General features: G+C 43.1%; 2 protein-coding genes across 4 annotated transcripts in view; one reads left to right on the top strand and one right to left on the bottom strand.

Moving 5' to 3' along the window:
- Positions 1-23,438, top strand: part of ULK4 (unc-51 like kinase 4) — a 256,761-nt gene that overhangs the window by 219,987 nt on the left and 13,336 nt on the right. The window lies entirely within an intron of this gene.
- CTNNB1 (catenin beta 1) lies at positions 882-22,902 on the bottom strand. Of its 3 annotated transcripts, XM_032105965.1 has the most exons (17): positions 22,633-22,879; positions 19,439-19,518; positions 9,276-9,336; positions 8,587-8,814; positions 8,194-8,447; positions 7,865-8,103; positions 7,578-7,779; positions 7,107-7,251; positions 6,521-6,624; positions 6,091-6,429; positions 5,683-5,841; positions 4,668-4,787; positions 4,366-4,516; positions 4,155-4,276; positions 2,921-2,981; positions 1,945-2,165; positions 882-1,655 (listed from the first exon to the last, which is right to left on the bottom strand). In XM_032105965.1, exons 3-16 carry the CDS (start codon positions 9,286-9,288, stop codon positions 1,957-1,959), a joined length of 2,346 nt encoding a protein of 781 aa, XP_031961856.1. In that variant the 5' UTR covers positions 9,289-9,336; positions 19,439-19,518; positions 22,633-22,879; the 3' UTR covers positions 882-1,655; positions 1,945-1,956. The 3 variants fall into 3 exon arrangements, with proteins under 3 accessions (XP_031961856.1, XP_031961845.1, XP_031961867.1); XM_032105954.1 differs by lacking the exon at positions 19,439-19,518 and having other exon boundaries at positions 22,633-22,902; XM_032105976.1 differs by lacking the exons at positions 1,945-2,165; positions 19,439-19,518 and having other exon boundaries at positions 22,633-22,884.

Below are 23,438 nucleotides of genomic sequence, written 5' to 3'. Positions count from 1 at the left end.
AAGCAAGCAAACAGCCCCAGGTAAACAGATTTCACCTTGTGTGTTTTATTACATTACTTCAAATATCAAATTGCATAGCTTAACAGCTGGAGTTACTAGAAACAGGGAAGAGTTGAGTGCTGGCTCTTATTTGGTCTAGTGTTTCACAGTACAAGTCAAGCAGCTGAGTGTGGCGAGAGGAACAAAGCTGAATTCCTTGGGTGAGACCTTTCCCTCTGCAGTGGAAGGGGAAGCAGGCTGCTGCGGTCGCTTTCAGCATCTTGAGCCAGGAGTCTGTGCAGCCAAGGCCTGCTCTGATCTGCTGGCAAACTGCTGCCTGGAGTGGAAGTGCCGAGTGTTGCTCCCACAGAGCTGGTGACAGCTGCACGGTGCAGATGTGCAGTCTGTGGCTGAGCCAGCAGTCTCAGAACCACTTTGTCCCCTTCCAGTCACACAGATGCTGCCTAAGGGAAGCCCAGTTCCACCCAGGTCTGAACACTAAGGACACGTGAAAAAGGCTTTGAGCCATTGAACCTGCTGATCTTTTCACCCACCCTTAGTGATGGGGCACCGCTGAGGGGAGCTGAGGCAAGAGGCTGTTGGTCCTTTTTGAAGCCCAGAAGAGCTCTGGGGCTGGCAGGCCTAGCACACAGTGGAGTTGCCTCACATCTGGCTAGACCCTGCCGCATGCTGAGGAACCTGCCAAAGCAAAGCAGGGAAAGATGGTGCCTCAGAGGCCTGCAGCAAGAAAGCTCCAGGCTAGGAAGGGGAACTGTGCCATAGTGGGATCAAAGAGGTAAATTATTCTTCACTCCCCCCACACTAAAGTGGCTGTGCAAAAATCCAGGGCTATTTCTTAACACACAAATATACTTTGTGATCTGAAATAATTTGACACAGAGTGAATTAAAAGTTTACTTTAATTTTGAACCATTTTATAACTGCATTTTTCTCATGAAGCATCTGTGTCACAGCAGGCTACAATAACTTTGGGATAAAAGGCAACTGGTAAACTGTCCAATACAAGGTTCCAAATAAACAGTTCTTACTGGCCCCTACCCAGACATATCCCAGATAAAGTTTTTGATCAAAAACATGAAATAGATCCACCTGCTTATTTTAAGCATATTAAAAAGGAAACTAATTGGACCATTTCTATTTGTCTAGTTTTTTATACAAAAAGGCTACACAATGTTACACTTTATTCAGAATACAGTTAGAGCGATTATGAATTAGTGTTCTACACCTTTACTCAATCCTTAAAAATTAGAAACTGCTGTAGCATATTCACTATAACTTAATACTACGAGAGACTTTAAAAAAAACTAACAACAATTACTGCAAAAAGAAAGGCTACTTCCAAAGCAAGCAAGGTCAGTACCATTACAGAGATTTAAAAAAAATAATAAATTTTTAACAAGCAAGGCTAGGGTTTGATAAATTCCATCTTGCAATTCATTCTTGTGCATTCTTCATTTCTTGAATCACTCCCAAAATCCATTTGTATTATTACTCCTCGACCAAAAAGGACCAGAACAAAAAGTTTACTTCAATTGTTCCCATAGGAAACTCAGCTTGGTTAGTGTGTCAGGCACTTTCTGAGATACTAGCCCACCCCTCGAGCCCTCTCAGCAACTCTACAGGCCAATCAATGCAAGTTCACTCAGATGATACAGCTGCAAAGAGAAAAAACACAGGTGTCAGTGCTCCCGAGTTGTCAAGGGCTGTTGTAACACAAAGACTGCATGAAGCCGGTGCACAAGACATTACAGTTAATTACTTCCACACTTCACAGCAGAAGTCAGTTTGGAGTGTGCTGATTGTGTGTTTCCAGAGCATTTATTCATTATTCTGGCACACTGGGACCCAATAGAGCCAACCCCTCCCTGCCAACCAAGTCCTCAGTCCAGTCAGCTGTTTTTCTCTTTTTGTTTTGTTTTTAAATTCAAGGTTGGAGCTTCTTACCTAAAGGATGATTTACAGGTCAGTATCGAACCAGGCCAACTGATTACTGTCACCTGGAGGCAGCCCATCCATAAGATCCTGGGCATGGCCAAGATCTGGCAGACCATCAACTGGGTAGTCAGCACCAGGGTGGTGGCCACCCATTTCATGTTCCATCATAGGGTCCATACCCAAGGCATCCTGACCATATCCGCCAGAGTGGAAAGAACGGTAGCTAGGATCTAAGAAAGTTAAAGGTGGCAGAGGGAAAAAAAGCATAATGTTAACAGATGTTAGATGCATCAGAAGCTGCAAGTATCAGTGTGTGAGGAGATCGTGTAGCCATCTAATTGTTTTCTAGTTCAGCCAAGTTCAACACAATCTGGTGCCTGCCCTTAACGGCTATTCCATTGTTCGGAACAGCCTTCCAGTAGGATTCTGCAGACAAAGCACACTGCAGTCAGAAGCACGAGCAGATTCCAGCCAAGCCATTAGTCTGCACAATCAACACTACTAAAATTCAACAATACTGCAGCAAAACCAGGCTCCAAGACTGTAGACTTGCTTCTGAAAGACTAGTCAAAAATGGCTCAGAATCCTTAGGGATAGGCTTGCGTTCAAATCTATAGACACTTACAGACTAACGCATTCAATACCAGCTCTGTTGTTTTAAAGAAAAACTGCACTGTTGGAATTGTCAAGTCCATTTGTAAGGAATGTAAAAGATTTGTGGAAACAACAGCTCAGCAGGAGGTGTTCCCACAGGACTCAGACAAGAGACACTGGTTTTGCGTGTTCATACAGCTCCCATTTCAGTGCTGCCAGTGGTGCTGCAGAAACTGGTTATTTGAACTGGCAGTTCCCCATCTGCCTGTCAGTTTGCAATACCTTGCTGAAGAGTAAATTCACTCTTCACTCATTTGCAGTTCTCCTTTAAAATCTATGACTTGACTTCATCCAGTTTAAAGTTTAGTCAACGGGAACAGAAGACACATACCATCTGGGCGGTATCCAAGAGGCTCTCCCTGGGCACCAATATCCAGTCCGAGATCCGCTGTCTATGTGCACACAAAGAATTACAAAACAGATTTAACATCAGGTCTTTTGCCCAGCACTGTAATTCTGAGTTTAAAAAGTTGTGAAGCTTGCCCCAGATCCCTTTGAACAACTCCTCTGCAGTGAGCACTGCAGCACTGCTGTCAACATAAAATGCCTTTTTAGCTAAGTATCTGCATCCAACATGCAATTCCACAGATCACTGGAAAGAGGGTTCTGTCTGGGAATGAAAAAGATGGGGTAGGTCTAGGAACACTTCTCAGGTACACCTGTCCAGATCCTGCAAGTCAGATATTCCCAAGCCAGCAACAAAGCTTTTAAAGGAACCTCTCCCATTTGTTCAATCAATCACAGAAGTAACTGCCTGCCTGCAGAGCAACTGCCTAACTCCAATCTCAAAGAGATACTGCATTTTAGCTCCCCCCCCTGCACATTCTCGTGGTAGATACAGATTTCAGGAAAACAGAAAAGTAAGCACTGAAATACTACAAATCAAAGGCTACTGCCCTTTATGGAGTAGATACCTACAAGATAAGACAAGCTAGGCTCCTAAATCTTAAGAATTTGTGGGAAGACAAAGAATTAGTGAAGCCTTCCCTGTATCCCATGCACACAGATTGACTTCAGTCTCAATTCACTGTGTAGCCCCTTAAACATGAAAAAAAGGCCATGTGTGATAATGAGTCTGCAAGCATATTCAAGTCTGAAATCTCAGTTCTCAGGAAAGGTTGCATTTCCAGCCCAAGACTACTAATCCTGCATTGTTGGCTTGATAGAAGCCTCACAAGATACATTTTATATTTATGCTTCCCTTATATCACTCGTGTCTCTATTTTTGCACCCAGAGTTCATTACGTTTTGACAAGCAACACAGAAAAGTACAAAGTTCTTATATACAGCTTTGCACACTAGCAAACATAATGAGCTTTACACACTTCAGCAGCAGCAGAGAACAGACTCTTCCTCTCTGCCAGGGAAAAAGCAGCTTGAAGGCTACTTACTGCAGGTTTGCTGCCCCTGAACTCAGAGAGAGAGTAAAGAAGGTACAGCCACCACAAAGCTATATAAAGCTGGGCCTGTATCACTGATGGCATTTACACTTCTCTGGTGGAAGAAGGAAGGACATAGAAGCGAGATCTCCCCAGGGAGCTGTTAACACAGAAGACAGAACCCACCTCATTCCAAGCCATTGGCTCGGTCCGGAACAGGGAGCTTGTCAATTCAACCGAAAGTCGCTTCTTATAGTCCTGTGGTTTGTCCTCAGACATTCTGAACAGCACTGCAGCTGCGTAGGTTGCTGCCCAAAGGAAGAGTGATTTTAGTAGAGGTCAAGACTTCTATCAGCTCTTCTAACACAAGTATGAAACCGGCCTTAAGTTCACTTACCAACACCCTCATTCCTAGAATGAAGCAGTTCTGTTAAAGGAGCAGTTGCACCTTCAGCTTCGATTGCTTCAGCTGCCTCCTTGTCTTGAGCCAGTTCACAAAGCACACCAGCAGCTACTCTCTGGATATTCTCGATGGGAGAGTACAACAACTGCAACCAAAACACGAGGGTTCTTTAGCTCCTCCACTTGAAACGAGCTCTTCAGCACACTCTGACTTAGCAGTTCTATCCAGAAAGTGCAAGAGCTATTTTGCTTCTTTTCCTAATATGTACTACAGTGCTGTCTTGAGCTCTTACTTACCTGCACAAACAGTGGAATGGTATTTAGACCCCTGATTACGATTCGATTATGAACATCACGTGCAAGAATGTGCAGGGCTCCAGTGCAACCCTCGACGATTTCTTCCATGCGCACACCCTCCTAGTTATGGAGAGAAAAGGCGTTTCTGAATTTGAGATACTGTGTGCTTTCAAGTTCTTAAGTGACTGTCAAAAACTCAATCAGCAGTTTCAGCTAATCAACCAAACCTGTCCCCTGCACATACCCCCTTCCCCACCAAGTGCTGGCCTTCAAACCCCTGCTGGGAGTCAGCCCAGTTTACCCACCCAAATTCAGTATGTGACACATCTCAGTGGAACGCCTCAGTGGTTGTTATTATGAATTTCACCTCTGGTAACACCATCTCTTTCTATAACCTGCATTAGCCTGGCAGTTACTGAGCTGGAAAAAGCAGTTGCCAGTAACAAAGAGGACCCTTCCTGCCTCTGCACAAATTAACTACAGCCTGTACTAGTAGATGCTGCTTCCATTTGCTGTGCTAAGCAAACTTCCCCTTTGTTAATGTGTTTAACAGGATAAAAATAATCAAATTGAGACTGATCTTGTCACACTGACCTGAACAGGTAATGAGTATGGAGCCTGCACAACTTCTCAATACTTCTACAGCACCCTTGCAAATATGCAGTAAGGTGTGATAGCATTCTTAAACCTATTCTTCTGAGGAGGATAAGGGAGCTCTCATTTCTTGGTAGAGAATTACTTGTAGGCAGTACCAGTATTTCTGTGAGCTATAACATTCAGAATTAAATGCTCAAGAGGTTCTTATTAAAATAAGAACCAAAGTTTTGGCATTCTTATTTATTTAAGAAAAATCTCAGGTCTGCCAAGACAGAGCTATATGCACACAGAGAATAACATGAACTAGAGCAAATAAGACGACAGTTCTTTAGCCCAAGCACTGCTGGGCTGAGGTGCACTGACAAACGAGGAGTTGGAGAGAACTTTTAGAGATGCAGTGCCAGGAGAGGGCACTTACCACAAACTGCTGTTGTGTCCCACCCATGGAAGTGCGTCGCTGGGTATCCTGGTGTGCTCTAACCAGCAACTGCACTAGCCTTGGAATAGCACCTTGTTCACGCAGCGGGGCATGGTTTGCAGGACACAGAGCCAGGTTGCGGATCAAGCCAACAGTAGCCTGCAGGTAAGGAACAGGTGGGGAATGAGAGCACGAGGGGAGTGCTTACGGTTAGTGACTTTTTTTAATCAGTTCATCTCAAATGTTTAATCTCTAAGAAAAAACATGAAGTTGCTCAACTGAAGCAACTTCTCCATCAGACAAATTGCACCCCCAATACTTTGGAAACAAAGTATTTTTCACTTTTAAAGTTACATTTTAAAAAACAACAGTTTTCAGTTTCTGCTCTGGCAGCTTTTAATCATTTACCTTGATCAAAGGCCAGTGTGAGGGTGGATGCAACAGCTTTACCACCACTGGGAGTCCATAATGGAGGCGAACTGCATTTTGAGCCATCTCTGCCTCTTGGTGTCTGCTGGTGAGGTGACGGAGCGCACAGATTGCGGGTTCCGTGATGTCTTCCCTGTCTCCAGCCCGGAGAACTGTGCGCACGAGAGCCTCGATGCCACCAACCTGGCACACCATCATCTTGTTCTTGTAGTTGTTGCAGGTAAGGTTAGAAAGGATGCCAGCAGCACAAGTCACAACATTAATATCATCTGATCCTAAAAGCTGAACTAGAGTTCCTAGAAGGCCTTCCATGCCCTCCTGCAGAAAAAGAGGGAAGAAAAAGTTAAGTCTTCTCTTCCACTATGTTGACTTTTGAAGTCAACAGAAGAGCCTCAGAAGAGCCCTTTACCTGCTTTGTTGCAGCATCTGACAGATTTCTCAGAGTCCAGAGACAGTTCTGGACAAGACGCTGGCTTGGATCTGTGAGGTGGAGCCCCAAAGCTTGCATCCCACCTGGAAGATGGTACAGATTTGACACCATTACTCAGATTTGACACTGTATTCTGATGCTCATCTTGTGAGCAGTGAGATCCTTCTCTTCCTTAAAGTCTGAGTGCAAAATCTCACAAGCTTTTGGATCCTTCTTGCTGTTAATATCACAATATGGCTGGGCCCTAGCCCTTCTTCACATAGGAAAATAATAAGCCCTTGAAATTCCCTATGTGACACTGGGCCTTTTAAATGTGTGCATGTTCTCAGGGATGCATCCTGACAACACTCAGCCACTAATGCCACCCAGTTAACAACACAGTGGAGTTACTTAAAACAGCCATCCTTTTATACTTCTGTATACAAAAGGCTTCCGAACCTGGTTATGGACTTAAGGACCAACCCGAGTTCATTTTTTCATGCTGGCAATTTCTGTTCTTGGTGGAATGAACTGATCCCAAAGTACTATGTAGATGTTTAAGTTAGCATGAGTACAATGTACTTACCAGCCTCAACAATAGCAGGTTTGTTGCTGGAGCAGACTGACAACACCTTCAGCACCCTACTTGTGGTCCACAATAGTTTCTCATAAGTATAGGTCCTCATTATGTTTACTAAAGCCTGGGGTCCACCACTTGCCAGAATAATCAGCTGAAAGACAGCAAAAATAATATTTGTCTGTCACTTCCTACGCACGTCAGCAGGTAGTAAATGTTGCTGGCTTACACCCCTCATGGTTACAGTTCCCTAAAAAAACATTCCCATCTGCTTACGTGGACTCTTAAGTTCTCCCTAGAAGCACAGCAGCATTTCTGCAAGATAATTCCTGTATCCCTCCCCTTTTGCAAGGTCAGGACTGGCAAAAGCCAGTGGCACATGGCTGGAGATTCAGAGTCAGGAGGTCAGTACACAAGAACTGTCGGGCCATTCATTACATGCTTGCTCATTTTAAGTACTTCAGCATCAAAGGCACCTACCTTACTTTCTTGATTGCCATACGCTAAAATCTGAAGGCAGTCTGTTGTGATGGCCAAGAATTTGACATTTGTCTTGTTGAGCAAAGCCACCATTTTCTGCAGCCCACCAGCGAGACGGACAGCCATCTTGGCTCCTTCCTGATGTAACAGGAGATTGTGAAGAGTTGTAATGGCATAGAACAGCACAGAGTCCACCGGGGACCTAAAGAAGGGAAAATCCCCATGAGTACCTGGCTCCTAGCACACCCAACTGCAGAACACAAGTACTGCCTCAGTAGTGCACATACCCCAGCATTTTAACCAAAGCAGGGATGCCTCCTGATTTGAAGATTGCCAGCAAGCCTTCACGGTGATGTGAGAGGTTGTGTAGCGTCCCTGCAGTACACCGGGCTGTCTCCACGTCGTTTGTGTTTTGCATGGTACGTACAATGGCAGACACCATCTGAGGAGATCTCATAATGGCATGGCGGGACGCTTCCTTTTTGGACAGCTGATGAACCATAACTGCAGCCTTGTTCACCACCACCTAACACAAGTGTTTGAATAAAGCTTTTAGTTTTAAGGCCATTGAAGATGCTCCAAAAGCAAGCTTTACCCAGGCAAAGAAAACACTTACCTGGTCCTCATCGTTCAACAGTTTGGTCAGTTCTGGGATTGCACGAGTTGCAAGTTCAGCATCATCTTGGTAGTTTATCAAATTAACAACAGCATGTTTTAACATCTGGGATGGCTCAGCCAGGCGCTGCACATTAGTTGGATGAGCTGCATCAAACTGCGTGGAGGGGATTTGCATTCCTTCATCCAGTGTTTCAGGGAACATAGCTGCACGCACCCTCTGAGCTCTAGTCATTGCATACTGGCCATCAATATCTGAAAACAAGGCAAGTCATAGTAACCTCAGACTAGGAATAAAAAGCTCATCATCCAGATTGGCAATAACTGTGTTGTTAGGTTTCTGTATTGTTGAACTGCATGTCCAAGCAAACCGGTGTAATAGGAAAGGCCTTACCTGCAACTTGCTCCTGGGTGAAGGACTGAGAGAACCCCTGCTCCCACTCGTACAGCACTTGTGTTGTGTCCACATCTTCTTCTTCAGGATTTCCCTTGCCACTCAAGGAGGGAGCAGTTGTTGTGGCACCAGAATGGATACCAGAGTCCAGATATGACTGCTGTTGCCAATGACTGACTGCTGCTTTTCTGTCTGGCTCCATTGCCATATCCAGCTCCATCAAGTCAGCTGTAAAAAACCATTGGTGAACAATTAAGTTTAGTTCAATTACTCCAGCATGTATTAATCCTACTGGAGATGACACAGATTTTAAATTAAAATGAATTGTTATAAACAACTACCTCAACCCAGCACTGCAAGTGAGCAGCAATTTTAAACTGAGGCTTTACACTGAACCAATGCAGACATGTAAACCTGAGGAACAGGCAGAACAATCACTGCTATTGTGGCTGTCCTGACCTACTGCTTAAAGGTTCCCTTTTCCACATGCCGTGGTTATGTACTTGACGGTACTTAAGGGACCCAAAATGCTTACAAGAAACTTGTCTGAAGGTTTGATTTCCAGTGTAAACTATTAATTACTGTAATATAGCAGATGTTATTCAATCCAAGTGACTTTGAAAAGTTAAAAAAAAAGGAATAAGGAGTCTTCTAGATTCTAGTAACAGAAATTGCAACGCATTATGTACCTTGAGTTGCCATGTTCCTTGTTATGCTCCCAGAACTCTTTCCTGCGCCCTTTCAGAGATCCTAAAAAAGAGCAAGGTTAGAACTTATTAAACACTAATCAGACTAGTAAGACAGGATTTCACATTAAGAACACTAGAATTGCAAACTAAGGCTTGGCACATCTTGCCATTTCATTACTACAGTGAGTATACTCAAATGCTAATTAGCAAAACCCCATGGACAGACATGCATAAGAACATGATGTATCACCCAGACTTCTTCTGTCAGGTTATACGTAAGATATTCTCTTAGAGCTGCAAGAGAACAAGAATTGAAGGCTGACCATGACAGAGCTAATTTTTTACTCCTTTATCTTTGCTTAAGATGAAGTCCAGACATTAAATTCCAGCGTTTGGAAATGCCACAAAGACAATGGCTAAATGTCAGACTTCCTCATTTCTCTCAAAGATTAACTACTTAGAAGATACTAGAAAAACTGTTTGATACAGGGCTACGACTGAATTTTCATGGGGAAAGCTGAAATGACCATGTAAGGCAAGCTGCTATTATTTCAGCAGCACAAAGAGTACCTAAAGAATTGTAATTGTAACCTCCTAGTTTACTCCCTTCCTGTACCATAAGAATAAAGGTTTCTTCCTACACAAAGCTCTTCCTTGAAGTTAAAACTAAAAATTGAACCAGCTTTATAAAAAAAAAAAAAAAAAACAAACCTGTCCTTCAGTTGCACACACATTCATTCACCAAACTAATTTTTATTTTTTGCACAGAAAGCCAAGATAATTGGGGGCAGGAGGCTGAAATATGATCAAATGCCCTATCCAAATTTTCAGTATGCACCTCCAATTGATATCACCAAGCAGTATGATAGTATTTGTACCATAAATCTGTAGCTGTCTCTTCACTAACCCAGAAAGAGAAATTTGAGGCTACAGCTCCAGAATGGGTCACTTTTATTTCATTTGCTCCCCTTCCCCCCTCTGTCCCACAGTCCCACACTGTTTCCAGCACAGACAGAGCTGGTGACAGCCTATTCTGGGAGCCAGCCAAGCAGAAACATTCGTAGTGGTAGCTTGTGCAGGGAGCAAAACCATCTCTTGCAACAATCAGCTTTCAATGTGCCATCATTAGGTGTTAGAGCTGTGCCGACCAAAACATTCCGGCACAATGAAGTAAAGGCAAGGTACTAATCCCTGAAAGGACAGGTCTGCAGTGCTGCACCAGGAGAACAAAGTCCACCTGACGCTGTATTTGTGTAAAGGCAGATTTCCCAGTTTAAGTTTCCTTCAGGAGTACTTTTTTGAAAATCATAATTAAACAGAGGACAGGCCTGCAGTTTAAAAGTCTCACTGGATAGGTGGCACAAACTTGTATTTCACTGACTCTGAGCCAGCTGCAAGATACTCCAACACCCCAAGCAATCTTGTTGCTTTGCTTTACAAATGCCAGTGCTGTTTGTCCTGACTCTGCACTCCCACTTTTGGCAGCAAACGTTCCCTGGCTCTTTTAAAATGGACAGTAGATCTGCATCTGCAGCAGATAAGCAGCATTAAGCTGATATAAGACATTACACAACATACAATAAAAGCATCCTGCTGTGCAGCTGGAAACTCTAAACTGGTCCTACTCCACAGCATGGAAGAGACAGGTCAACTCAGAGTCTGTCCTTGACAATGTGCATAGAGGATGTGCTGACAACAGACAGTCCCTCCCTTACCACTGGATTCTTCCATACTGTTAGGCGTTTGAGAGTAGCAGTGGCAAGTGGAAGGAAAAGCTTAAATCATGCTGTCAGTTCACCATTGATTAAAAAATTCTAATGAGTAGCTAAGCTGAGGAAGTGCCTATACAGAAGCTTGATAGTTCTCTGCAGGTCTTCTGCATTACACTGTGAATTCCACTAACACCTTCCAAACAGAAAGAAGGGAATAGCACTAACAGTAAAATCTGTATCCTTGCTCCCTGTAGTCCTCACTCTAAGTGAAATGTGACACTGCCAATAAAAAATTTGGCATATTCTAGCTGCCATAAGAAGTTTTCAATATGCTTAGCACAAAAAAGATCTATTTTTATCATAACTTTGCCATCTCCTCCCATCAGGACTATGCTAAAAAAAGGATCACCAAACTAGTTTTGAAGTCAACTGGTTCATCTACCAGTATGTTAAGAGCAGTGACTATGCTTTGAGACATTTACTACCACCTGAGATTCCTATTTGCAGTAAGGGGCTTGGGAACACTTATAATTTTCTCCACCGTTGAATTCTGCACCAGTGAAGGCAACTGGCTTATAGCACCTGCACTCTGAAATTGCTGTTTCCATTTCAGCAGCCTGAACAGATCAGAAGAGCAGCTCTACCATTAGGTAAAATCCAACAGACCAGAGTAGCCACTGAACTGCAGCACTATTCCAAAATAACACTGACAAACATCTACAAAACAGCAATGAAGAAATACTATGTGTTCAGAAATACATTACCAGTCAGACATTCGGTCTTTGGAATGCTGACCCTAGATCAGCCTGCTAACTCCATCTGCAAGTTCCAACATCCCGATCTGCACTTCATACACCTGTAGCCCCCCAGCAATTCCTGGTAGGTTTTTTTTATTATTATTTACATGGGGAATTGGGTTTAATCCTCGAAGTCCAAACTAACTGCCAAACAAAAGTAGCCAGGGTTTGATTTTAGGTTTTCTGCACTTAAAACATTCTCTCATCTTTTCCTTCACATTCTCTTCTAATTTCAACAGGGGGTAAGCTGAGTCCAGGCAAGCTGCTGACTTTGTCTTCCTGTTTGTCACTGTCAAGGTTAACCAACACACCTACAAAGGGAGCGACACCACCAGGCTTAGGTACAAACATCTGTGCTGCTCATTTTCCTGACAAACTGGATCAGTACAAGGTCAGCCAAACACATCTCAGCCATCAGGAAGAGACAGAAGTCCTCAGCATACTTTACAAACAAACTTCAGCATAACAGCAAGCTTCTGCAAGCTTTGCTGTTTTCGAAGACTAGAAGATACTAGGAAATTGGAATTTGGTAAATATCATGTTATATGGTTCACATGGTTGTACTACAAGGAGTTATAGGACTCTTCACTTCTCAAAAATCTCCTCCTGACCTATGAGAGTTATCTACTTGCTTAGCAAGCATCACCAGTTTTGTGTTTAAATGGAGGTTGGAGCTTTTTAGACTATGTATTAAGAAAACTCATGTGAAGAGCAATTCAAGATGTTGCACTAGGCTATATTGCATGGCATCTGTCCCAGTCTAAAAAACTGGGAAAAATGGTTCTGCAAGCTTAGAAGGCACATGAGCTAATAATTTCAAATTATTACAGAAGACAATTCAAATTTCTTGATTTTCAAAAGGAATGTAAGAAGTATAATGTATTATTTCTGATCATGTATTTTTATTAGATATTAATTTCTGATTTTGGACAATAGTTCCACATATGCCAAGAAAATCAACAAGCCTACAGTAGTTCTCAAACCTGAACAATTCTCTTCAGTAAGAGTGACTCAAATTACACCTGATCTGACAAGCAGTTCCCTCCCGATCCCTGCCACCTTTATAAAGCAAGTCAAAGTTTGCAAGTCTGCCATAAATCCTTTGTGTGAGAGTAGTATGTTACTAAAACATGCAGGAGAAATCCAGACTGATCCATCCAAACACCATGAGTTACTGCACACAAACACACCTACTGACCATGTTTTCCTCTTCTACATTTCTGTCTTATCTAGGACAGGCCAAGCAACTGCATCTTTAAACTACCCACCAGCTCTGAATGACACATTTGTTACATAGAACAGGCACATCATCTTCATCTTCTGACAGTTAACAGCAATTAAAAATGTGTATCATCTACACACAAGTGAAGAGAAGTACCTGTACTGGAAAATAGTTTTTTTTCCAAGTGCTCTGAAGTTATTCCAACCATTCCCAAGGTGTTAGTGAAAGCATTCTTTGGGTCTGATTTTGTAACTGGTCTTAGCTGCCTGCCTGTTACCTGTATATCTTCTTTATAAAAATCCACAGCCAAAATATACAGGCAACAGCAGGTCCACTGCTAATAACATTGGAGAGCACTCATTTCTGTGACCCAAGTCCTTATATTTTCAGTTCTTAATGTAGCAGAAGCTTCCTAATTAACCTTAGTTTTCAAGTTGGGAATTTGGAAAATACATCCAATTAAGGAATTAAAAAACAAATCACAACTAAACAACCCTTTTTAATCTTCCCCTGGAAGTTGTTCGCCTTTTTTCTAGAAAACAAAATGTGGGGGAGGAGGAATCATCCAAGTATGACAATACTGACAGTGGAAACATCAGGAAAAAAGCTTTCATGGTATAAAGGCACTTTAGGCAAGAGTGGCTGAACTGTCTCTAAGCAATTTTTGGTCTAACCTAAGCCCCAGATACAAGCTCTTGCAACAGACAGACCTAGTTCTATTGATCTTAGTCTTGTGAAGACATGATCCAAACTGTGGTAAACTTCTAATTATTCCTTATCCAAATGTGGATTAAGTTCTCTCCTCCCATATCCCCTGCAAGTTCTAAAGAAAACTGAGAATTTTTATCTGGCTTTACTGAGCTCTGGTTAAAGTACCTTTGGAGGTAATTTTGGAAGTCCTTCATGTACCACATGCTTCTGTAAGACTGCTAGAAAGTCCTGGAAGGATAGTTTTGGTGTTGTGTGTTTTAAGGAATGTTAGGAGCTTGTGGTAGGAATGACAGCTGGGGTTTAGAATTTTTTTGTAAAAAATGAACAGAAGATACTTTTTTGAAAATAGGTACAGAATGTGCTCATATTTCACTCTGAAGATCACATTTTTTAAAAATTTATTTTCCTTGTACAAAGATACCAGAGAGGAGTACAAACAACACATTTCCTGAAATACATTCCCATATCCAGTAAACAAATACTGAGGAGCATTCCCATATTCTGTTTCCAGCATTAGCATTTGCAGTCCTCAGCCACTTTGTCCCCTCTAAAAGAAATAGCTACATACAGTGAGTGCAGATTATTCTGAAGTTAGTTACATGCAAGTATTAGAAGGCCTTGATTACTGGGAAATTAGTCACCCACCAATACTGACTTCTGCACATCAGTGCTTTAAGGACTTAAATGCACCAAAGCTACTATGAAACTCACTGAAAAGTGGCTCTTGAATAATGGTTATGGGCTGCATATTATCACATTAAACAAAGCAAGGTACTACTTGGATGTTTTTAGAGATAGCAAAATTAAGGCTTACCTTATTATCAATACTAGGAACCAGAGTATAAAACTTAATGTATTTTATATTAATGTCAGGCTTCCTTCTGGTTTTAACAGGGTGATTTTTAATAGTGGGTAAAAATGTCTTCAGGTGACTTATGACATCTTAACCTAGTGGAAGAAACTTAGTATGGAACACCAAAAGGCAACAAGTCAAACCATGCAGTCTTTTTCCTCTAAAAAGGAAAAATATCCATAGGTTTTCACAGCTTTAAAACTTTTCTACTTTTTTTGGGGGTTACACAGTAGAAACATTCATCTATAGCCTTCACTACTACCTCAGAAGAAGTGCCATGGCAAGAGATGAAGTAATATTACTATATTTAACTGTTGTGCCAAGTAGTAACTTAAACTATTTCAGTGGTTCCACTGAAAACTAAGAGCTACCAGTAATCTTGATCTGAATGCCACAGCATGGGCGCATACTGAAATCCATCTTACTGATCCTGGACTGCAACAGAACAGACTCATTTATAAACTTTTAACTTGTGGCAAAATTGCTCTGGTTGTTTCCTCAAGCAACATTTGCTTAGCTAGCATCCTTCCCTCCAACCACTATGCTGTTCTTGCTTAGTGAAGTATTTCTCCTCTCTCCAGTGATGAACTCAGTGTCCTGTGTAATCCCTCCAGCTCAAATTTATCCAAGCAGGAACACTTCAGACAAGAGATTCTACTGATGCCTGCAGAAAGTTAGAAGATGCCTTCCAAACAGCAATACATTCTATCTTAGATTTAGCTAACCAGATCATAGTAAATTTGACTCTGAACCCAGAATTTACAATAGTAATGTTAAAATGGTCTTTAAATTCTCTTATTATTAAGACTGAAAGTCTAAGGTTTGTTTTTCCTAACAAATTTCAGGAAATTAAGAAATCTGAATATCTGCTTTACTGACCTCAATGGTTAAAAGGTTCCAATTTCCAAGCCTTAAATATCTTTAATACATGCTGAAAGAGGCAACAAACTAGCTCAGATAATCCACAGATTTAAAGTGGGAGAGGGGTGCAGATCTGCCAAAACTCACTGCAAGTTACCTCTATTTCAGCCACTCTTCTTTGCTGCTTTATTTTCAATTCATTATTTCCTTTTTCCTTCAGGCATCCCAGATTGCTATTACATCAATTGTTCTGGCTTCTCAGCCTTTGTCTTCTGCCTTAGAAATTATCTAAAAATTCCTTTCTTCAACAAAGGCGGACGAACCTCCCTACACTATCTTTTGTAAGGGTTTTTTTCTTGATGCCACTTGCAAAATAACGTGTTGCCTCTTTATTTTCAGTTCTCAGCAATCTAAGACCAAGAGTACAGAGCAGGGTTTCTATTCATGTGCCTATTGGCTAAAGCAAACAATATATAAATATTTCTTTCTTGCTAGACTTCTCCAAGTTGATTACAACTCCTTGATGGCACTGAAATGCAGGCAGTCTACTAATGTTGACTTAAACACTTGGCTAGCAGTATTTAAAAAGAGAACATATTCCTCAAAAAATGTCTAGTGAAGGAAAAGACTTGGGTTGCAAGTTCCAAAAAACGTGAGGCTTGTTTTTGAGTCAATACAGTCTTAAGCAAATGTGGCAGAGGAGGAAAAGGGGCCACAAGAACTTTATGACAGCTGTAAGGTTCCAATCTGCCACATTTCACTTCTGGAGCACTACAGAGTGTTCTGATATGACAGGACACTCACCTGTTTTACCTTACCCTTCCTCCTAAAAGGGAAAGCAGGGTAGTAAGGAACCATACTTCCTACCCAGCTTGTAATGTTCAACAACTCCTAAGTTTCAAGTGCAGCTGAGACTATAACATAAGTGTAGCAAGAGCCACATTTCATTTTGCTCACCTAAAGTACAGAAAGCCACCCAGAACGTGGGTAGTTTTAATCAATTGCTGAAGAGCAGCTTTGCACTGACTGATAGTTCAGGTAACAAAGGGTATCAGAAGTGGGGGTTGGAGATTTCACTGGCAGATGGGTCTCTTCCAGATGCAGCCCCATCCATGCTGTGCTCCAAGCAACTAACATAGTATGAAGGCACTAACAGCTTGTGCAATTCATCAGAGTCTTCACAGGTACTAAGGTTTAAGCACCCTTTTAAAAACAACCCATTAGAATTCTCACTAAAGCAAGAGCTGACATTGGTCTGAGAGCCACTGTCAGCCAACAAATACATCAGATAACTAATGTACAGAATTATGAGAACCTGGAAGAGAATTCAGAACAAGCACATCAGGAAAGTTACTAAAAAAGAAATAAAAGATCATCCTGGCACCAACCTGCACTATCATTCTAAAAGATGAACTTTGAAACTGTAGAACCTGCTAGGAAGCCTCCCCAAAAATGAAGCTGGCAATATCATGTAAAGGTTCTCCTTTTGAAAGAAAGGAGATGGACAGTACTTCACTCTTTAGGACAGACGTTCTAGAGAAACTTTGGTAGAAATTACAGACTGATGGGACACATGGATATGTCCAAATGCATTTGGTAGCAGTTACCTACCACTATAATTTCTTATCAGCAGTGCCCTACATAATTTGTTTGATGCTGGCCAGAGGCACATGGCTGAGCATGCAATGTAAAGAAAGCACCTCTTCACATAGTCACACACTCTTAATTAAAATCATACTTATACTGCAGGAGCTGAAATCTCACAGCACTGGATCTTGTCACTTCAGAAATTAAGTGTTTAGATCCACAGCACAGTTATTTTGCTCTTTACCTAGAGAACATTCAAGAGTTACAAGAGATCTGTCAACACAATCCTTTACATTCAAAATCATGGGCAACTATACCAGCAGATTCTAACAAGATCTGCAAACAAAACACTTTCTGCCCTAGGTATTTATTTGTCCTTTCTAGAAATTTCTGGTCATTTCTAAGAGCTATAAGCAGCTGCTGTGTTCAAGTTGACAAATTATCAGGTCATGTTTGAAAGTAATGATTTAAGAGAGCTTTTCATGCACAAGCATACCATAGCACTAGCAAAAACTTTCACTTTATTAACTGGCAAGATAGATCTCAAGTACCTAAGTATCCTCCTGACTGTCCAAGATAGGAGTTGATGATAATTTTAAACATTATGACATGAAAACTGCTTCAACTACAACTCTGGTGCCTACACATCCAGCTTGAGAACAAAAGTAATGAACTTCCTCACATAATGTACATATCAATCCCTTGACAGCAGCTTGTAGCTCAGTATTAAAGGACTGGTATGACAGTTTCACGTTTATGAACTTACATTAAGTTCATAACAAGATTATCAACCCAATTACTCATATGTCTTAACTGTTTTGACCAACTAAGCACCAGCACCACAAGCAAGTAACCTCAGAACAGTTACTAAGTCACTTCTGTTCAGCAGTGGATTTGAGATCTTTGGGTCACTGGCACACATTTCCCACTAGGGCTTTGTGCAGCATTCACTAAGTTTGAGTATCCTCATGGCTGGGCAAAACATTAAGAGCAGTTTTATTATCACAGCTTAGAGAGCTCCTGCATTTTACTTGTGGGACACAGCTATCTACACTATACGTACTCCCATCTTCCTTGCTTTTGTTTCTACCCAAGGTTTAGTCTGCCAGCAGGACTCACGTAATAAATACGCACGGGTTTACTGCTTTTGGTCCATGTGCCCATACTTATCACTGAGTAAGATGACTGTAGTAGAGCTGGCAGTAGACAGGATCAAAATTCATTCTTTAGCCTTACCTAGTCACATACAAAAAAAAAAAAAAAAAACCAGTTGCCATTGTGATCATTTAGAGGCAACCTATGATAATTCAGACAAGAATTATACCACATTTAACACTCAAAGTTCAGGAACAAAACCACTGCCAGCCCTCAAGTTTCCCTGCCCACACAGTTTTGTGTGTCAAAAAGACAATGGTTCTGCAGTCATTTAACACAACCATGTGCATCACTAACAAAAGACACGGTTACAGAAGTACCTTTCCCTCCTGTTTGTTCATAACTTGAAACGCCCATTTTCACACCAATACAGGAACAACTTAGCAAACATCTCTCTTCCAAACCAGGAAGTATCTACCATAATCCAGTTTCTTCTTAGACTGCAACCACATAGCCAGCCCTGAACTTGGATGTTAAACATTAATCTCCACAGTTTAAGAAACCAGAGTGATTAGTCATAATTACACTGACACTAATGAAATACTTATGAATCTGAAAGTGGCTGTCTTTGCTTGTCTGCCAGAATAACTATGTATTTACAATAAGGCACACCAACACTCCAAAAAGGACTGTTTAAACAACAGACGTGCTAATGAAGTCTGACACTAAAAGATGTTTCTTCAACTCACTCTTAATTAAGGCAAACTGACAAGGCAGCTGCATTTATTAGCACCTTTAGGATGTTAAGATTTCTGGCCACTGGAGGGCACCTGAATTGTTGCCAGGACAATACAGCACTACTTGCTACAGTTGCTGCAGAGCTGGCAAAGTTCTCCAATTTATACAAGTCTATTTAGCACAGTAAGTCAGCCCAGAAATGCTGGTTCCAGCAAATACATGTACAGTGCACACGGTGCATCTGCCAACTCCAGCAAAATCCAGCTAGCTCATACTGTTTTTTAAATGCAGCAACATAGAATACGAGATTAACTCTTTCAACCTTCTAAGTCAGTCCTCAAACAAGGTTCCAGAGTTAATTTAGTATTAAGTAACAGAGCAAGCACTTCACTTCTGCAACACTAATCCAGCCAATGTACATTGTTTCCTAAAGTCAACTTGGAACATGAACAAAAAGTTCTTCTGTAAAGCAACATTTGCACCCACACTTGCCAAGGCAACAAAAGCATAGCATGCATTTGTTTTCACATCAGAGTTAACACATTCATGAGGTCAGGCTGAGCTACAGGTATGTATCACCTGCTCACCTCATCTATTTGGTGTTCCACACAGACAGAAATGCCAGAATTAGACTTCCATTAGTTCTCTCCCTTGCACTTGAAGTTACCTGTCAGTGAAAAAAGAAAAGAACAAAATGCCAAAAAACTAAACAACTTTTCTGGCTCCTTTCTTCTCATGAGAAGCAGCACAGGCTACACAGTGCCAGCACAGTTTAACACTTTACCTTCCTGGGCTAAAGCCTGATCACAGACTACAGCAAGTTTTACCTTGGAATCAAGTGCCAGAAATGGATATTAAAAGTTAACCACTGTCAGGCTGCCTTATGATGGCAAGTCTAGCCAATTCAATCGGTGCTTAACTGGAAAATCAGAAATATTGCCATGCCAGGATAATAATTCTATCTAAAGAGACAAGAAGAGTCACACACAATACTTACTGCCAAGGAGTTTGCCATTTCTAGGTTCCCACCCAGTCACCCAGCAAGCCACTGGGCTCAGAGCTTGCAAGTGCACGTTGTGAGAACCCAGGAACAAGTCACAGCTGCCTGCACAGTTTCTCACAGGTTTTATCAGGCTTTGTGAAGTATGATGTTTAAGATAAGTAAGGTCAGTCCTGATTTTCCTGCCATAGTATACAGGCTACCACAGTCACAGAACAAGTTTTGCTGCAGGTAACTGCACGATCACCACAACCCCTGCATTACCAGTTTAACTATGAATTAATGTAAGTGATTTTGATTACTGCTGTATTTGCACACTAGTCTGCCTACTAGACAATACTTTGCAGAAACATCCTTATCCAGAAGTTTCAGACTGCACATTCAGACTTCAGTTTCTGAGACAGAAGCCTCCAATAGCTGTATTTTCTGCTCCATTCCTGCCTCTTCCCTTTCTACCCCTGAAAATACTGCAAAATCAGAACAGTGCTAGTACTAACTTCTTGCCTTAACATCCCCAAAACCTCAAGTTCAACTCTTCAGAACACAGTATTTCAGGATGCTAGTTCAGATGCAGAGCCATGACAGACGGACATCTGCTTCACAAAGAAATCATTTTGTCTGAAGGGCAACCAGGTTTCACAAGCCAGTTACTGACACACCACAGAGCAAAATGCTGGTGTCCATAGTAGACACACACCATGCAAAGAGCCCAGCCTATTTATAGCATAGGCAAGAAAAAGGAAGCTTGTGTTGATAAGGCTGTAACACAGCATTTGAAGAACTGATTTTTTCCTATCAAGTTTTACTTCGTATTAAATCCTCGCTTCTAGAAGCTGTCATGCATGGCACTGTCCTTTCCAACAAGGTGTTTTTACTTATTTCACCCCTAGATCTTGGGAAATGATCTGCTATATAGACCAAAGTGAACATTCCCCTGGATATCAGTTTATACCTAAACAGAAAATACCTGAACTAATAGATGAGCAAATATGACTTTTCTTTAGAACAACCCCAGAACAGCGAGACACTCAGTATGACTTTGTACTAACAGCTGAATTTAGAGAGTCTCAAACTCTTGCCTGAATACCTAAGCAGCTTCATTTGCAATAGTACCAGCCATTAGACAAATGACACAGTCGTCAGATACCTGCAGCTGTCAGCATCTTTTTATCAAAAGTGCAAGATCAACATTAGGTTCCTGGACTGTTAGGTACTGAAATTCACATTATAACTTGGGCCAATACACACCAGTAAGTTTTGCCACTTAGGCTTTTTTTTGGAGCCTTGCAGTAGTACCTTTATGTCATTCAGAAGCAAAATCGTAACAGGAAAGTTGCTCTCTGGTGTGTCTGAACTTAGTATCAAGAAAACCCTGATCCTCCTTCAGCTAATTTTCTTGTCTTTGCCTTTACTGTAGTCTCAGCACATAAAGATCCTGTTTTACTAAAACCCCTCCTTGATTTCCGTCCCTCGACCTCAGCATACCAGCCCAGCCTCTTTCCATTCACCACTTGCATACTTTGGGGGATGGGAGGACCACAGATGTCTGGAATATACAGAGTGTCAGAACAATGGCTGCTCCATGAGAAAGAGATCAAGAAGTAGCTGATTACAAAGATCAACACCGCTATTCCTAAAGTCACAAGTTGCCCACGGTACCTTCACACAGTCTGTCCTTTCTTTCCAGAAGGGATAATCTTCAGAGAACGTTTTGGGGAAGAGATACAAAAAGAAACTACCAACGTCCTACATTGAGTTTTACCTAGGGAAGAATTCAAGGTTTTGCTAAATTTAAGAAAACTTGCTGCTCTAGGAGTAGCTAATCACGCACAACAGAGATGAACTAAGCTTTGTTTTCTTAAACAACAAACCACAAAACAACACACCTGGAGCCCCTGTTCCTAGAGGAATGAGAAATAAGTGCCCTAGGTAGTTCTGGGAGTAACCGCAAGTTGATTCCCACACCTCAGGAACGCGTTACTTTGGGAGGCTGGAGCCACCGTGGTCCCCCCAGCCGGCCACGGGAAGCAGCGGGCGCTTCCCCTTGCAGCTTGGGAGCCGCCACACCGCCCGGAGCCCAGTCATTCCCTACAAGACTCTGGTAGGGTGGATGTTAAAAAACTTAATTTGATTGCTCCCAGCTCCGGGGAAGCTTCATTTCGGTGACACCCAGCAGCAGCAGCAGCAGCATAACCTCTCCAGCAAATAGCAATGCCACTAAGACCGAAACCCCACAAGGCAACAGATTAGTTATCTCCCGCTGACTGCAGTGACCGTGATTAATTATATTCGGTACAAATAAACCCGTACCCTGCTCTCTTCCCCCTCCTATCGCCAAAGGGGATCTGCAGCCCACCGGCGAGTTAGTACTCCCCTAAAAAAGGGAAGGGGGAGGGAGGGAGGGAGAACCTTTAAAAAAAAAAAAAAAAAGGGTCATTAAAGTACTCCGGGTTCTGCTGCAAACGAGAGCAGAGCCGGGCGCAGGGACTCGCCTTCTCCCGCAGACCAGAGCAGCCACCCCCTCGCCCCAGGACCAGCTTCCCAAGAGACACCTCGGGAGCTGCAGCTGCCGCTCCTGCAGCCACGCAGCTGTCCAGACCTCCCAAAAACAAGAGCCCTCTCTCTCTCTTCCTTTCCTGCTCCCCCACCTCTCTCCCACCCCCGCTCCCCCCCTCCCCCAGCCCCGTCCTTCCCGCCGGGCACACCCTGGACCCCCTCACGGCCGCGGGGGGGGCCGGCGCGGGTTTGCCCCAAGTTCCCGCCGGAGAAAGCGGCACTAACGTTGCAGGAAGGGAGAGCGCAGGGTCCCCCCGGGCTCCGGCGGCGGCTGCTGCTGTTGCTGCCCAGGCGATCCCGGTCCGGTCCGTCTTTCCTTCCTTGTCCCCCCGCCTCCTCCTCCTCCTCTCTCACGGCGGTGCCCCCGCCGCTGGCTCCCGGGTGGCGACCGTACGGGGCGGCGGTGTTTGTGTCCCCCGAGCGCCGCCGCTGCTCCCAGCGCCGAACCGAGCGAGAGTCTTAAAATGGCGTCGCTCACAAGGAGGTTCTTATAGCGAGCGGCGGGCCCGGCTGTGTATCCTGCCGCCGCGGCCGGGCCCCGCGCGCGGCATTCCACAGGCGCCCGGCGCTCAGGGCAGGCAGAGGGAGGAGGAGAAATAGTGCCCCGCTCCCAGGGCGGAGGGAGACAGGGAGCGGAGAAGCGGCTCGAGCCCAGGGAAGGCTGGGCCGAGCTGGGCAGGGCAGGGCTGGGCAGGGCTGGCCGGGGCGGGGGGAGCCTGGTGGAGGTACCTTATTGCGGAGGTGGGAAAGAAGGATCCGAGCTCCCGGTCTGGGGACGAAGTTGGTGCCCTGAGGGGTGTAGAGGCGGCGGGGGAGGGGATGCGACTGAAGGGATCAGCCGGAGTCCCGCTTTGAGAAGGGGAGCGGGGGGGGGGGGGGGAGGGAGGGGGCAAAAGGCGATTGTGACTCTCTCCCTCCTACTTCCCATCCTGTTTAATTTGGAGTTTCGTTGCCTGGCGATTTTAATTTTTGTTTTTAATTTTTTTTTTCTTTTAACGCACGGCACCAACTGTAGCGAAACTCCGTCCTCC

Source organism: Corvus moneduloides, chromosome 1, assembly GCF_009650955.1.
Source record: "Corvus moneduloides isolate bCorMon1 chromosome 1, bCorMon1.pri, whole genome shotgun sequence".
Lineage (NCBI taxonomy): Eukaryota > Metazoa > Chordata > Aves > Passeriformes > Corvidae > Corvus > Corvus moneduloides.
This window is presented reverse-complemented; position numbering and strand designations above follow the sequence as displayed.

What these genes read in the sequence shown, in the direction of transcription:
- CTNNB1 (XM_032105954.1), bottom strand. An exon ending in ACCTGCTATTGTTGAGGCTG is followed by an intron (nt 6,625 to 7,106) that starts GTAAGTACATTG and finishes ACCATCTTCCAG; the next exon opens with GTGGGATGCAAGCTTTGGGG. An exon ending in TTCTAGGAATGAGGGTGTTG is followed by an intron (nt 4,277 to 4,365) that starts GTAAGTGAACTT and finishes TCCTTTGGGCAG; the next exon opens with CAACCTACGCAGCTGCAGTG.